Here is a 13,980-nt window from a genome sequence, read left to right as displayed (position 1 = left end):
TCTTTTTCCAATTAATTCCCTACGTGACTTGATGTTACAACTTTCTAAGGAATTAACTTTCCTTTGATTTTGGTGAGAAATGGGTTTTCCAGCTTTATACATATATATATACCAATCAAACACATTTAATTGACAATTTTTAGTAAAACAAGTTTGAGACAATTCAATTCCTTAGAAGTTCGTTTTCCTTCCACCCAAATTTCATTTTTACAATCAAACGGACCTAGTCAAATGTATAATAGCCATGTTGAAAAGGAAAGCTAGTGCAATTCTACTCCCCCAAAATCCAAAGAATAGTGTAATTCATTCAGACGATTTATGGGATTTTTTAATCTCCTATAAAAGTACTCTCTCAGTTAGTAGTAGTTCATCACTACCTAGAACAGTAAGTGACGATCTTCCGAGTTATCTAAGTATTTCAAAGTGCGAAAGTTTGTAGTATTTTAAAACCAAAAGGAATAGGGAAATTTGATTTTCTATAATGGTGAAAGTGTAATGAACGATAATATCCAATTGTAGCAAAAATTGTACATGATCTATTAACACCTCTGGTATTTACAAAAGCATTGCAGTGTTTAGTTTAAATGGTAGGATTTTTCTCAGACAAATGATCAAGGCTAAAAAGAAGATATATTGGAGGCTCTAGCATGCTTGAAAGACTAAGAATGTTGAGAATTATGTGTTTAATCAAGTTAGCAGTATAATAGTCGAGAAGTTGCAACATATCCAAGCATAAGATCTTAATATTTTAAGTTTTAGTTTCTTGATTTAATTGTATAATTTTTTACATCAATCTTTTTTAAAAAAAAATTACATGAATTTTTCTTAGTAAAAAAAATTGTACACGAAATATTTTATTTTAGTACAATTTTAATTTCGCCGACATTAAATGTACTCAATCCCAAGCTCGGAAAGTGAGAAGGATTGTTACTTCCTATTTAAACCACTTGCATAATTAATTTTTTTGGTTTGTAAATTAATGACCAATTAATTTGTAACATTCAACAACTTGGGACCTAATTCATGAAATTTTGTACTAGGCCCCAGAAAATCATAGTACTGGCAATGCTCACGTTATTATGGTCCATTGATTAATGGAATACATATTTTATTTTTCATTCTAAAAGCAAGTTGACTCAACTAACCCAGTTATTTTTGGTCTACCTATGTATCCCTAATTTCAACTTGACATGACTCTCTCTACCCCACACCATCGTGGATTAAAAATCTTTTGACTACTATGACTTTCCTTCTCAAATAGCATGCGCTTGAAAAAAACACTTCTTATTTCATACTCTCTCTTCTTGTCTATGCACGCATCTACTGCAGCTATGATCCCGAAGAACACTCGTTGTTTCATTCTCTCTGTGTTGTTTTTCCTATGTTTCTATATTAACATCAATCTTTCACTAGGAGGAGACAGCATCAGAGCAAACCAATCTCTCTCTGGAAATCAGACAATCGTGTCTTCTGATGGGACTTTTGAACTGGGATTCTTCAAACCAGGTACTTCTTCCCGTTATTATATTGGAATTTGGTACAAAAATATTAGTCCAATTACCATAGTTTGGGTAGCAAATAGGGAGACAACCATTTCAGACATGAACTCTGCAGAATTTAAGATTTTAGATGAGAATTTGGTGCTCATGGATGAGTCCCAGGTTTCAATTTGGTCCACAAATGTAAATTTGACAACCTTAAATTCTCTTGTGTCAACTCTAGGTGATAATGGAAATTTAGTTTTGAGAGATGAGTCAGAACCTAGGACAAGTGAAGGATTTTGGCAAAGTTTTGATAATCCAACAGATACGTTGTTGCCTGGTAGCAAACTTGCCTATGATAAACATACAAAAACAAAGAAAGTTCTCACTTCTTGGAAAAACTCGGTGGATCCTGCACCTGGGCTTTTCCATTTGAAATTAGATCCAAATAAGAGTCAGGTAATCTTGAGTTGGAGTAGGACTATATGGTACTGGACTAGTGGAAGTTGGAATGGGTTTTTTTTCACTTCAGTCTCCGAAATGAGTATGAACGGTATTTATAATCATTTTTATGTTGACAACGTTAATGAGAGTTCCTACACATTTTCTCTTAATAATCCGTCCCTTAAATCTGCATATGTGTTGAATGCTTCTGGGCAAGTTACGCTGTTATTGTGGTATAAGAAGGAACGGCAAATGGTTTGGCATCAACCTACGTTACAATGTGATGTGTATGCTTATTGTGGGGCATTTGGTACCTGCAATCAGAATTCATGTTATTGTTTGCCCGGATTTAAGCAAAGGTCGGAATATGATTGGCGTTTGAAGGATTATTCGGGTGGCTGTGTGAGAGAGATCATTTTGAACTGTACGAGTGACAGAAAAGACAAGTTTCTGGCGAATAACCTTGTTCAGTTACCCTCTAATTCACAAACAGTGATGGCAGGGAGTGCTAGAGAGTGTAAATCTATCTGCTTGAGTAATTGCTCTTGTACAGCTTACTTTTACGAAGACAATGCATGCTTGGTTTGGACTGGGGAACTAATTGATTTACAACAATCCACAAAAAATAATGGCAGTAAAAGAATGATCCACATTAGACTTTCCGCCTCTGCATCTCAGTTTTCAAATAATAAAAAAAGTAAAGTACTTGTAATTGGATCTGTTGTGGGTTCTGCTGCTGTTGTTATGGTTCTATTGGCCACTGTCGTGATACGGATATGTCACAGGCATAAATCTGGGACTACGAAAGCAGTTGAGGGATCACCGTTAGCATTTAGGTACAAGGACACGTTGCAAATTGAAACCAAAAATTCATCAGATAAGTTGGAGGGAGATAACAAGAGTGGTATAAGTGTTCCTTTCTGCAGTTGGGAAAGTATAATAGCTGCTACTGAGAACTTCTCAGACATACGTAAACTTGGACGTGGGGGATTTGGTCCTGTTTACAAGGTTTAACTATTGTTCTCTCCATAATTGTTTGCTACAACAAAGTTTGTGCTTCCTTTTGTATTGATTCTAGCTCACAACTCTTGCAGGGAACGTTTCCCGGTGGGCAAGAAATTGCAGTGAAAAGGTTGTCAAGCTGTTCTTTGCAAGGCATTAACGAATTTCAAAACGAAATTGTATTGATTGCAAAACTTCAACACCGAAACCTCGTTCGCCTTTTGGGCTACTGCATGGAGGGGAATGAAAAGATCTTACTCTATGAATACATGCCCAACAAAAGTTTGGATGCCTTTATATTTGGTTAGTTCATGGAAAATGATATGATTTATATTTGCAATTTTCATTTTAACTAATAATTATTTATATTTATATTTTTGCAAATACTAGATAAAAAATTATGCATGTTACTGAACTGGAAGAAGCGGCTTGACATCATCTTGGGGATAGCAAGAGGGGTTCTTTATCTTCATCAAGATTCAAGGTTGAGGATAATTCATAGTGATCTAAAAACAAGCAACATTTTGTTAGACAAAGAGATGACCCCTAAAATTTCATACTTCGGTTTGGCAAGAATTGTTGAGGGCACAGGAACAGAAGCAAGCACCAGTAAAGTCACAGGAACCTAGTAAGTGTCGATTAAAATGATATAATTACACTGAGACTACTAAAAGCATGAAGAACTGAAACCTTTCATATCTTATCTGATTGTAATGATCATGCACATACAATCTCCAGATATTGGCCTAGATCAACAATTCAGTTCTTGGCTCCTTTGTGCCATGTGACAAATTTCTAATAAGCTATGCATGTTTATTATGTATATAGACACTTGATATACGCATGATATTGTGTCATATATATATATACACACACACTAACTTCTATTTACCTTGATCAAGTGGTTATATGTCTCCGGAGTATGCATCAGATGGAATATTCTCTATAAAGTCAGATGTATTTAGTTTTGGGGTTGTTGTACTCGAGATAGTCACGGGAAAGAAAAACACCGGATTTTACCAATCCTCGGAAGACTTGAATCTCTTGGGTTATGTAAGTAGATAAATTCCTCCATTTATATGCAAGATTTTATCCAATTCATAGTCTAAAATATTTTGAAGCTATTCCTGCAGGTATGGAGATTGTGGAGTGAAAACAAGGCACTCGATCTAGTGGACCCAATACTGCTTGAATCTTGTGAGAAATCTGAAGTTATAAAGTGCATTAATGTTGGACTTTTGTACGTGGAAGAAGATCCTAGTGATCGTCCCACTATGTTAAATGTAGTCCTAATGCTTAGTGGCGAAACTGTAGTTGTTCCCGTTCCCAATCAACCAGCTTTTGTAATGAGAAAACGTGTTGTTAGCACATCATCCTCATCCTCGAATAAACCGGATTCAATTTCCAATGAATTGACAATGTCTGATCCAAAAGGGAGATGAGGAATTTGCTTATTTCCGTGCATTAGTGTTGTTTGTTTGTATGTTCAACCGAAATTTGCACCAATTACTTCCTTAATATCCTCTAGAAACTGGTGTATGCAGAACTATGCCGAGTAAGACTGCAATCTCTGATACACTCATTTTACATCTCTTTTATGTTATTTTACTTCTGGTGTATTGGTAAGAGTCATATACAAATATTCTATTAGTAATGAATAAAATAAATTGTATATGAAAACAAACTGTTATGTAATGCCATTGCTAGAAATAATGGAGTATGTTGTTCTGCTATATTTTAATCTTCCAACTACTGAACTCTACTTGTACATTTATATATACACAATGGTTACATCAGATGTTGAATAGGATATTAATGGATCCCTAGGCCTGTCCACGCCTCTTAGGTGAAAATCCTGAAGACATACATAGCCCCTCATTGATTAGGATTAAAAATCAAATTTTTAGTAGCTTTTGATAAAAATTGATGGAATGTATGGTTGAAAAGTTGTGGATTCTATGAAATACATGGTTGAAATTAATTGTTGACTTTGATTTAGATTAAAATTTAGATTTTAATCACAAACAAACTGGGCATAGTCTGTTATCTCGTTTCACCAGTATTTTGTTGAAGGTTGGCCAGGTGCGACAAGATTGCACGCTATTAGAATTTGACTCAAATCAAATTATTCTTATCGTTTTTAAATTTTAATTATTGAATTGAAAATTTATAAAGAAAATCATCATATTTTTATGGTTATGCAATCAAATTTACAGGAAAATAATACTAAAAAGAGATAAACAACGCGAATATTATTTTGGTAATTGTTTCTATATATATTTACTAAGGGTGAATAACATTGACAGATATGAACGTGCAAAAGGTGATTGTTACCTTTGATTGGGTGGAGTGTAAGAAAGATATAGAATCTTATTTTTCTTTGAAGGGGAGTAATTTAAAAAAAAATAGTTGTCTTTTTTGATTTTCTGAATTTATTTTCACATAATAATAAAAAAATAAAAATCAGGAATTTGAAAATTTTTAACTCTTTCATTGTATTCCATTGATAATAGTATGTCAAACAACAATTCGTAAGTACTTCGTTTGTCATCATATTTTTATTTATTAGGTAATTGCTATTGATAATAGCTTATATTTAAATAAACTTATTGAATCGTTGTTGCCTTGTGCCTTATTTATATATAAATTTAATTAAATTGATTTTTTTTTTTTGGGTTTATTTAAGTCATCTTTAACAAAAATCCTAGATTCCTCTTGACTAGAGTTATATATTTGTGGCTTGTGGAAGACTTTTTAGAGTTTTTTGTTAGAAAATTAAAAAAACTTTTTGTCTTCCATGTACGACCTGATGATCGTTCCTTTGCTGACCGGCAAGTAGCTGCATTGCACCACCCTAACATGGACGGACCCACATGGGATCATATGGGGTCAAGTGACCCCATAATTTTATTTATTTATTTTTTTCTTCAATCTATACACAGTAGTTGCATAATTTATGGTTATTGAAGGTATATATTTGAAAAAAATTCCATAAACAAGTATATCCAAGTTGCAAGGATATCAAACTCACCATTTTCATCTTGATCTTTGCTTTTGTTCACTTTCTGCCATCCATTTGCCTAATTTCAACTTAATTTTGATTATTTCTTTTTTCTGCAGCTGTGATGTCCCTAATGTAAAAAATTGATTTCATGTTTCTGTGCACACACATGTATGTAAATATATACGTATATATATAGGTATATGTTTTCTTGATGTTCTCCCTTTGATTTCATACTTCTATACACGTCCATGTACATATATGTTGGTAATTATACGTTTTATTCATCTTATCCCTTTGGTTTCATATATATATATATATATATCCTTCATATTAATAAAATATGATAATAATTTAAGTGAAGTAAATTATAAGAATCTTTGAGCGAATAAGTAATTCAACCCAACTAACTTGTTGCAATGATAAACATGTTCGTTTTTATTCATGTAATTGAAAGCTATCAGGTGATCTCCCCTTTTTTGGGGAAATTTCTTATTCTAGTTTATTTGCCGACTTATATTTTTGTGTATTTATTCATTTTTAGTGTTTCGAAAATTTAGGTATGCTTTGACATGATAGAAACTTCGGACATCAGGTAAGGCTAGAAGAAGACGCTTGAGCGCCAATGACTGAAGCCTGTCATTCTTGAAGTGCGGTTCGAGCATATTTAATTTTTGACCCCACAGTAGAAAATGTGTGGTTCCATCCCTGCACCCGAAGACCTAATGCAAAGCAAGACAGCTATAATTTTCATCCGACGTTGGAGGTTCTAGTGAATGAAGATTAAGACACTTAGCCTAGTTTTTCTGTGATTTGAGACCATAGCTGCTCATGTTTCTTGCATGGAGTGGGGTTCTCGTCTGCTGTAGCTGAATCTATGGCACTCCAAGCTGGTCTGATGTTCGCTGTAAGACACAGTTTCATGGTGGCAATAGCTTAGTATTAGATGATATTGGTGATTGAGATGGTACATGTTGCTATATTCCTAGCAATAGGATTTCCATAGCCCACTATCTAGCTTCCTTTGTAGGCTCCATTTCACATTGAATATTCGGATGAATGTACCTCACTTTGTTGTGGCCATACTGATTAATGGAATACTATTTTGCTCAAAATGTATTGATCCACAACAAAATTTGACATTCTCCAATCAAGTGATTTATTCATGGTGGCAGTAGCTTTGTATTAGATGATACTGGTGATTGAGATGGTACATGTTGCTAGCGAGAGGAATTCTATAGCCCACTATCTAGCTTTATTTGAAGGCTCCATTTCACACTGAATATTGGGTTGAATGTACCGCACTTTGTTGTGGCCATACTGATTAATGGAATAACTATTTTGCTCAAAATGTATTGATCCACAACATAATTTGACATTCTCCAATCAAGTTGATTAAATCACTGTCCGTTGGCCTACCTATGTATTCACAAGTCCAACTCCAATCAAATCTTTCTACCCCACAGGAACCTTCATGGTGTAAAAAGCAGGTCAGCATCATTTGTAGATCGGGAAAAATATAAGTGAATGGCCTTTCTCCCATAAATAGCACGCACTTGACAAAAAGCACCTTGCCTCCGTTTGATTCCCATTGTTTTAAAACCCCCCCCTTTTTTTTAACAGGATCATTTTTTACCTGAGATTTACAAAATAAAATATTCTGTATGTAAATCCAATTTTTTTTTCTTATTTTTAACTATACATTTAACTAAAAATATTATTCAAAACTCTTTAAAATGGAAATAATGACCACCAAACAGTGGCTTCTTGTTTCACTCACTCTCTCTCTCTCTCTCTCTCACACACACACATCTTTTGCAGCTATGATTCGGAAGAATACTTGTTGGTTTATTCTCTTTATGTTGTTTTTCCTATGTTTCTCTATAAACATTGATCATTCTCAAGGAGCTGACAGCATTATAGCCTCCAATGCTTGAACTCTTCAAAATAGTAGGAGTACCCGTGTTGGACATGATACGACATGTATATAGGTATGAGATATGTATTGGATCCTCCAAGTTTTAATCGAACACTTCACCCTTTTCGCTTCTTCTTTCTTCTTCTTCATTTTTCCCCTTTCCCCTTTTTGATCTCTATAAACCTAAAGTCACCTTCGAGAGGGTTGAGAAGGACGACAGCGCTATGTTTTCCCTTCTCCTTCCTTCTTTTTTCTTTCCCTTTTCTTCTTTTTTCCCCCATTCTTTCTCTCTCTTTATCAGTGGTTTAGGGTTTTGTTTGCATAAATGAAAATTCACTTTAATTGACAATTCCATGTTTTGTCCTTCCATTACCCCCAAATTACCAGATAATGACCAAATTAATTAATTAATTTATAAAATAAATTATAACCACTTCATTGAAATTAAAGTACCTGCAAATTTTGTTTGTTTCAATAATGTTGGAATGAAAATGACAAATCATTCATTTAGTATAATATTAATTCGAATCACGAAATTGGAAAAGCTCTCTTAATTTAAAACGTGAAATTGTATATCTTTTTTAAATAAGAAAATCCTATGACAAAATTATCTTTTTATCAATTTGAAACATGAAATTATCTCTTTTGAATAGTAAAATCCTATTATTAGACAAAAAACTAAAATAATGTTAGCAAAATAATTTAAACGTAAAATAATAAAATAAACAACAATAATTTAATTAAATAAGTTGGGTAATGTTTGTATGATATTGAATATTACAATTAGATAATATCCTTTTTAAGTTAAGTTAAACGTGCTCAAAATTTATACAACTGTGCTACACAAATAGGTTTAATGACATAATTTTTTTTTTCTAGATTACAAATGGCAATTTTCTATTAAAAGTTTAAAAAATAAATGAAAAAACACCCAATTACGGGACTGTCAAATTGGCCCTATAACTGCACCATGGCAGTTTCCCCGTCCAAGGGGTTTTTTCCAAAGAAAAATATTAAGTGTACAGATTTTGTTTCACAAAATTTTTACGGGCAGCATCTGTGTGGTTCAAATTTTTTATTTTTATCTTTCAACCAAATTTTGCTAAGTGACCTACGTGTACGAATTCTGTGTACCATTCTCGGCGGTTAAGGTGCATGAACCATCGGCACACACTCAACATGAAGGGGGTGTTATTGACATCATCTTGGGGATAGCAAGAGGGGTTCTTTATCTTCATCAAGATTCAAGGTTGAGGATAATTCATAGAGATTTGAAAACAAGCAACATTCTGTTAGACGAAGAGATGAACCCCAAAATTTCATACTTCGGTTTGGCAAGAATTGTTGAGGGCACAGGAACAGAAGCAAGCACCAGTAAAGTCACAGGAACCTAGTAAGTGTCGATTAAAATGATATAATTACACTGAGACTACTAAAAGCATGAAGAACTGAAACCTTTCATATCTTATCTGATTGTAATGATCATGCACATACAATCTCCAGATATTGGCCTAGATCAACAATTCAGTTCTTGGCTCCTTTGTGCCATGTGACAAATTTCTAATAAGCTATGCATGTTTATTATGTATATAGACACTTGATATACGCATGATATTGTGTCATATATATATATACACACACACTAACTTCTATTTACCTTGATCAAGTGGTTATATGTCTCCGGAGTATGCATCAGATGGAATATTCTCTATAAAGTCAGATGTATTTAGTTTTGGGGTTGTTGTACTCGAGATAGTCACGGGAAAGAAAAACACCGGATTTTACCAATCCTCGGAAGACTTGAATCTCTTGGGTTATGTAAGTAGATAAATTCCTCCATTTATATGCAAGATTTTATCCAATTCATAGTCTAAAATATTTTGAAGCTATTCCTGCAGGTATGGAGATTGTGGAGTGAAAACAAGGCACTCGATCTAGTGGACCCAATACTGCTTGAATCTTGTGAGAAATCTGAAGTTATAAAGTGCATTAATGTTGGACTTTTGTGCGTGGAAGAAGATCCTAGTGATCGTCCCACTATGTTAAATGTAGTCCTAATGCTTAGTGGCGAAACTGTAGTTGTTCCCGTTCCCAATCAACCAGCTTTTGTAATGAGAAAACGTGTTGTTAGCACATCATCCTCATCCTCGAATAAACCGGATTCAATTTCCAATGAATTGACAATGTCTGATCCAAAAGGGAGATGAGGAATTTGCTTATTTCCGTGCATTAGTGTTGTTTGTTTGTATGTTCAACCGAAATTTGCACCAATTACTTCCTTAATATCCTCTAGAAACTGGTGTATGCAGAACTATGCCGAGTAAGACTGCAATCTCTGATACACTCATTTTACATCTCTTTTATGTTATTTTACTTCTGGTGTATTGGTAAGAGTCATATACAAATATTCTATTAGTAATGAATAAAATAAATTGTATATGAAAACAAACTGTTATGTAATGCCATTGCTAGAAATAATGGAGTATGTTGTTCTGCTATATTTTAATCTTCCAACTACTGAACTCTACTTGTACATTTATATATACACAATGGTTACATCAGATGTTGAATAGGATATTAATGGATCCCTAGGCCTGTCCACGCCTCTTAGGTGAAAATCCTGAAGACATACATAGCCCCTCATTGATTAGGATTAAAAATCAAATTTTTAGTAGCTTTTGATAAAAATTGATGGAATGTATGGTTGAAAAGTTGTGGATTCTATGAAATACATGGTTGAAATTAATTGTTGACTTTGATTTAGATTAAAATTTAGATTTTAATCACAAACAAACTGGGCATAGTCTGTTATCTCGTTTCACCAGTATTTTGTTGAAGGTTGGCCAGGTGCGACAAGATTGCACGCTATTAGAATTTGACTCAAATCAAATTATTCTTATCGTTTTTAAATTTTAATTATTGAATTGAAAATTTATAAAGAAAATCATCATATTTTTATGGTTATGCAATCAAATTTACAGGAAAATAATACTAAAAAGAGATAAACAACGCGAATATTATTTTGGTAATTGTTTCTATATATATTTACTAAGGGTGAATAATATTGACAGATATGAACGTGCAAAAGGTGATTGTTACCTTTGATTGGGTGGAGTGTAAGAAAGATATAGAATCTTATTTTTCTTTGAAGGGGAGTAATTTAAAAAAAAATAGTTGTCTTTTTTGATTTTCTGAATTTATTTTCACATAATAATAAAAAAATAAAAATCAGGAATTTGAAAATTTTTAACTCTTTCATTGTATTCCATTGATAATAGTATGTCAAACAACAATTCGTAAGTACTTCGTTTGTCATCATATTTTTATTTATTAGGTAATTGCTATTGATAATAGCTTATATTTAAATAAACTTATTGAATCGTTGTTGCCTTGTGCCTTATTTATATATAAATTTAATTAAATTGATTTTTTTTTTTTGGGTTTATTTAAGTCATCTTTAACAAAAATCCTAGATTCCTCTTGACTAGAGTTATATATTTGTGGCTTGTGGAAGACTTTTTAGAGTTTTTTGTTAGAAAATTAAAAAAACTTTTTGTCTTCCATGTACGACCTGATGATCGTTCCTTTGCTGACCGGCAAGTAGCTGCATTGCACCACCCTAACATGGACGGACCCACATGGGATCATATGGGGTCAAGTGACCCCATAATTTTATTTATTTATTTTTTTCTTCAATCTATACACAGTAGTTGCATAATTTATGGTTATTGAAGGTATATATTTGAAAAAAATTCCATAAACAAGTATATCCAAGTTGCAAGGATATCAAACTCACCATTTTCATCTTGATCTTTGCTTTTGTTCACTTTCTGCCATCCATTTGCCTAATTTCAACTTAATTTTGATTATTTCTTTTTTCTGCAGCTGTGATGTCCCTAATGTAAAAAATTGATTTCATGTTTCTGTGCACACACATGTATGTAAATATATACGTATATATATAGGTATATGTTTTCTTGATGTTCTCCCTTTGATTTCATACTTCTATACACGTCCATGTACATATATGTTGGTAATTATACGTTTTATTCATCTTATCCCTTTGGTTTCATATATATATATATATATATCCTTCATATTAATAAAATATGATAATAATTTAAGTGAAGTAAATTATAAGAATCTTTGAGCGAATAAGTAATTCAACCCAACTAACTTGTTGCAATGATAAACATGTTCGTTTTTATTCATGTAATTGAAAGCTATCAGGTGATCTCCCCTTTTTTGGGGAAATTTCTTATTCTAGTTTATTTGCCGACTTATATTTTTGTGTATTTATTCATTTTTAGTGTTTCGAAAATTTAGGTATGCTTTGACATGATAGAAACTTCGGACATCAGGTAAGGCTAGAAGAAGACGCTTGAGCGCCAATGACTGAAGCCTGTCATTCTTGAAGTGCGGTTCGAGCATATTTAATTTTTGACCCCACAGTAGAAAATGTGTGGTTCCATCCCTGCACCCGAAGACCTAATGCAAAGCAAGACAGCTATAATTTTCATCCGACGTTGGAGGTTCTAGTGAATGAAGATTAAGACACTTAGCCTAGTTTTTCTGTGATTTGAGACCATAGCTGCTCATGTTTCTTGCATGGAGTGGGGTTCTCGTCTGCTGTAGCTGAATCTATGGCACTCCAAGCTGGTCTGATGTTCGCTGTAAGACACAGTTTCATGGTGGCAATAGCTTAGTATTAGATGATATTGGTGATTGAGATGGTACATGTTGCTATATTCCTAGCAATAGGATTTCCATAGCCCACTATCTAGCTTCCTTTGTAGGCTCCATTTCACATTGAATATTCGGATGAATGTACCTCACTTTGTTGTGGCCATACTGATTAATGGAATACTATTTTGCTCAAAATGTATTGATCCACAACAAAATTTGACATTCTCCAATCAAGTGATTTATTCATGGTGGCAGTAGCTTTGTATTAGATGATACTGGTGATTGAGATGGTACATGTTGCTAGCGAGAGGAATTCTATAGCCCACTATCTAGCTTTATTTGAAGGCTCCATTTCACACTGAATATTGGGTTGAATGTACCGCACTTTGTTGTGGCCATACTGATTAATGGAATAACTATTTTGCTCAAAATGTATTGATCCACAACATAATTTGACATTCTCCAATCAAGTTGATTAAATCACTGTCCGTTGGCCTACCTATGTATTCACAAGTCCAACTCCAATCAAATCTTTCTACCCCACAGGAACCTTCATGGTGTAAAAAGCAGGTCAGCATCATTTGTAGATCGGGAAAAATATAAGTGAATGGCCTTTCTCCCATAAATAGCACGCACTTGACAAAAAGCACCTTGCCTCCGTTTGATTCCCATTGTTTTAAAACCCCCCCTTTTTTTTAACAGGATCATTTTTTACCTGAGATTTACAAAATAAAATATTCTGTATGTAAATCCAATTTTTTTTTCTTATTTTTAACTATACATTTAACTAAAAATATTATTCAAAACTCTTTAAAATGGAAATAATGACCACCAAACAGTGGCTTCTTGTTTCACTCACTCTCTCTCTCTCTCTCTCTCACACACACACATCTTTTGCAGCTATGATTCGGAAGAATACTTGTTGGTTTATTCTCTTTATGTTGTTTTTCCTATGTTTCTCTATAAACATTGATCATTCTCAAGGAGCTGACAGCATTATAGCCTCCAATGCTTGAACTCTTCAAAATAGTAGGAGTACCCGTGTTGGACATGATACGACATGTATATAGGTATGAGATATGTATTGGATCCTCCAAGTTTTAATCGAACACTTCACCCTTTTCGCTTCTTCTTTCTTCTTCTTCATTTTTCCCCTTTCCCCTTTTTGATCTCTATAAACCTAAAGTCACCTTCGAGAGGGTTGAGAAGGACGACAGCGCTATGTTTTCCCTTCTCCTTCCTTCTTTTTTCTTTCCCTTTTCTTCTTTTTTCCCCCATTCTTTCTCTCTCTTTATCAGTGGTTTAGGGTTTTGTTTGCATAAATGAAAATTCACTTTAATTGACAATTCCATGTTTTGTCCTTCCATTACCCCCAAATTACCAGATAATGACCAAATTAATTAATTAATTTATAAAATAAATTATAACCACTTCATTGAAATTAAAGT

General features: G+C 33.5%; 1 protein-coding gene across 5 annotated transcripts in view; it reads left to right on the top strand.

The window, feature by feature from the left end:
- Nucleotides 1-1,255: 1,255 nt before the first annotated feature.
- The window catches only part of LOC111380643 (G-type lectin S-receptor-like serine/threonine-protein kinase At4g03230), a 78,355-nt gene continuing 65,630 nt past the window's right edge, over nucleotides 1,256-13,980 (top strand). Inside the window, exons 1-6 of one of the 5 annotated variants that reach the window (XM_023004264.1) lie at nucleotides 1,260-2,933; nucleotides 3,020-3,230; nucleotides 3,318-3,361; nucleotides 9,046-9,239; nucleotides 9,514-9,664; nucleotides 9,745-10,341. In XM_023004264.1, coding sequence (XP_022860032.1) covers nucleotides 1,263-2,933; nucleotides 3,020-3,230; nucleotides 3,318-3,361; nucleotides 9,046-9,239; nucleotides 9,514-9,664; nucleotides 9,745-10,053 — 2,580 coding nt within the window. In that variant the 5' untranslated portion in view covers nucleotides 1,260-1,262 and the 3' untranslated portion in view covers nucleotides 10,054-10,341. Of the gene's footprint in view, nucleotides 2,934-3,019; nucleotides 3,231-3,317; nucleotides 3,556-3,829; nucleotides 3,981-4,060; nucleotides 4,658-9,045; nucleotides 9,240-9,513; nucleotides 9,665-9,744; nucleotides 10,342-13,980 lie in introns of those variants that run through there. The other 4 variants (XM_023004267.1, XM_023004263.1, XM_023004266.1 and 1 more) reach the window with 4 other exon arrangements.

Source organism: Olea europaea, unplaced genomic scaffold (assembly GCF_002742605.1).
Source record: "Olea europaea var. sylvestris unplaced genomic scaffold, O_europaea_v1 scaffold218, whole genome shotgun sequence".
NCBI lineage: Eukaryota > Viridiplantae > Streptophyta > Magnoliopsida > Lamiales > Oleaceae > Olea > Olea europaea.
Note: the sequence above shows the minus strand (reverse complement) of the source record. Positions and strands in the feature narration are given on the sequence as shown.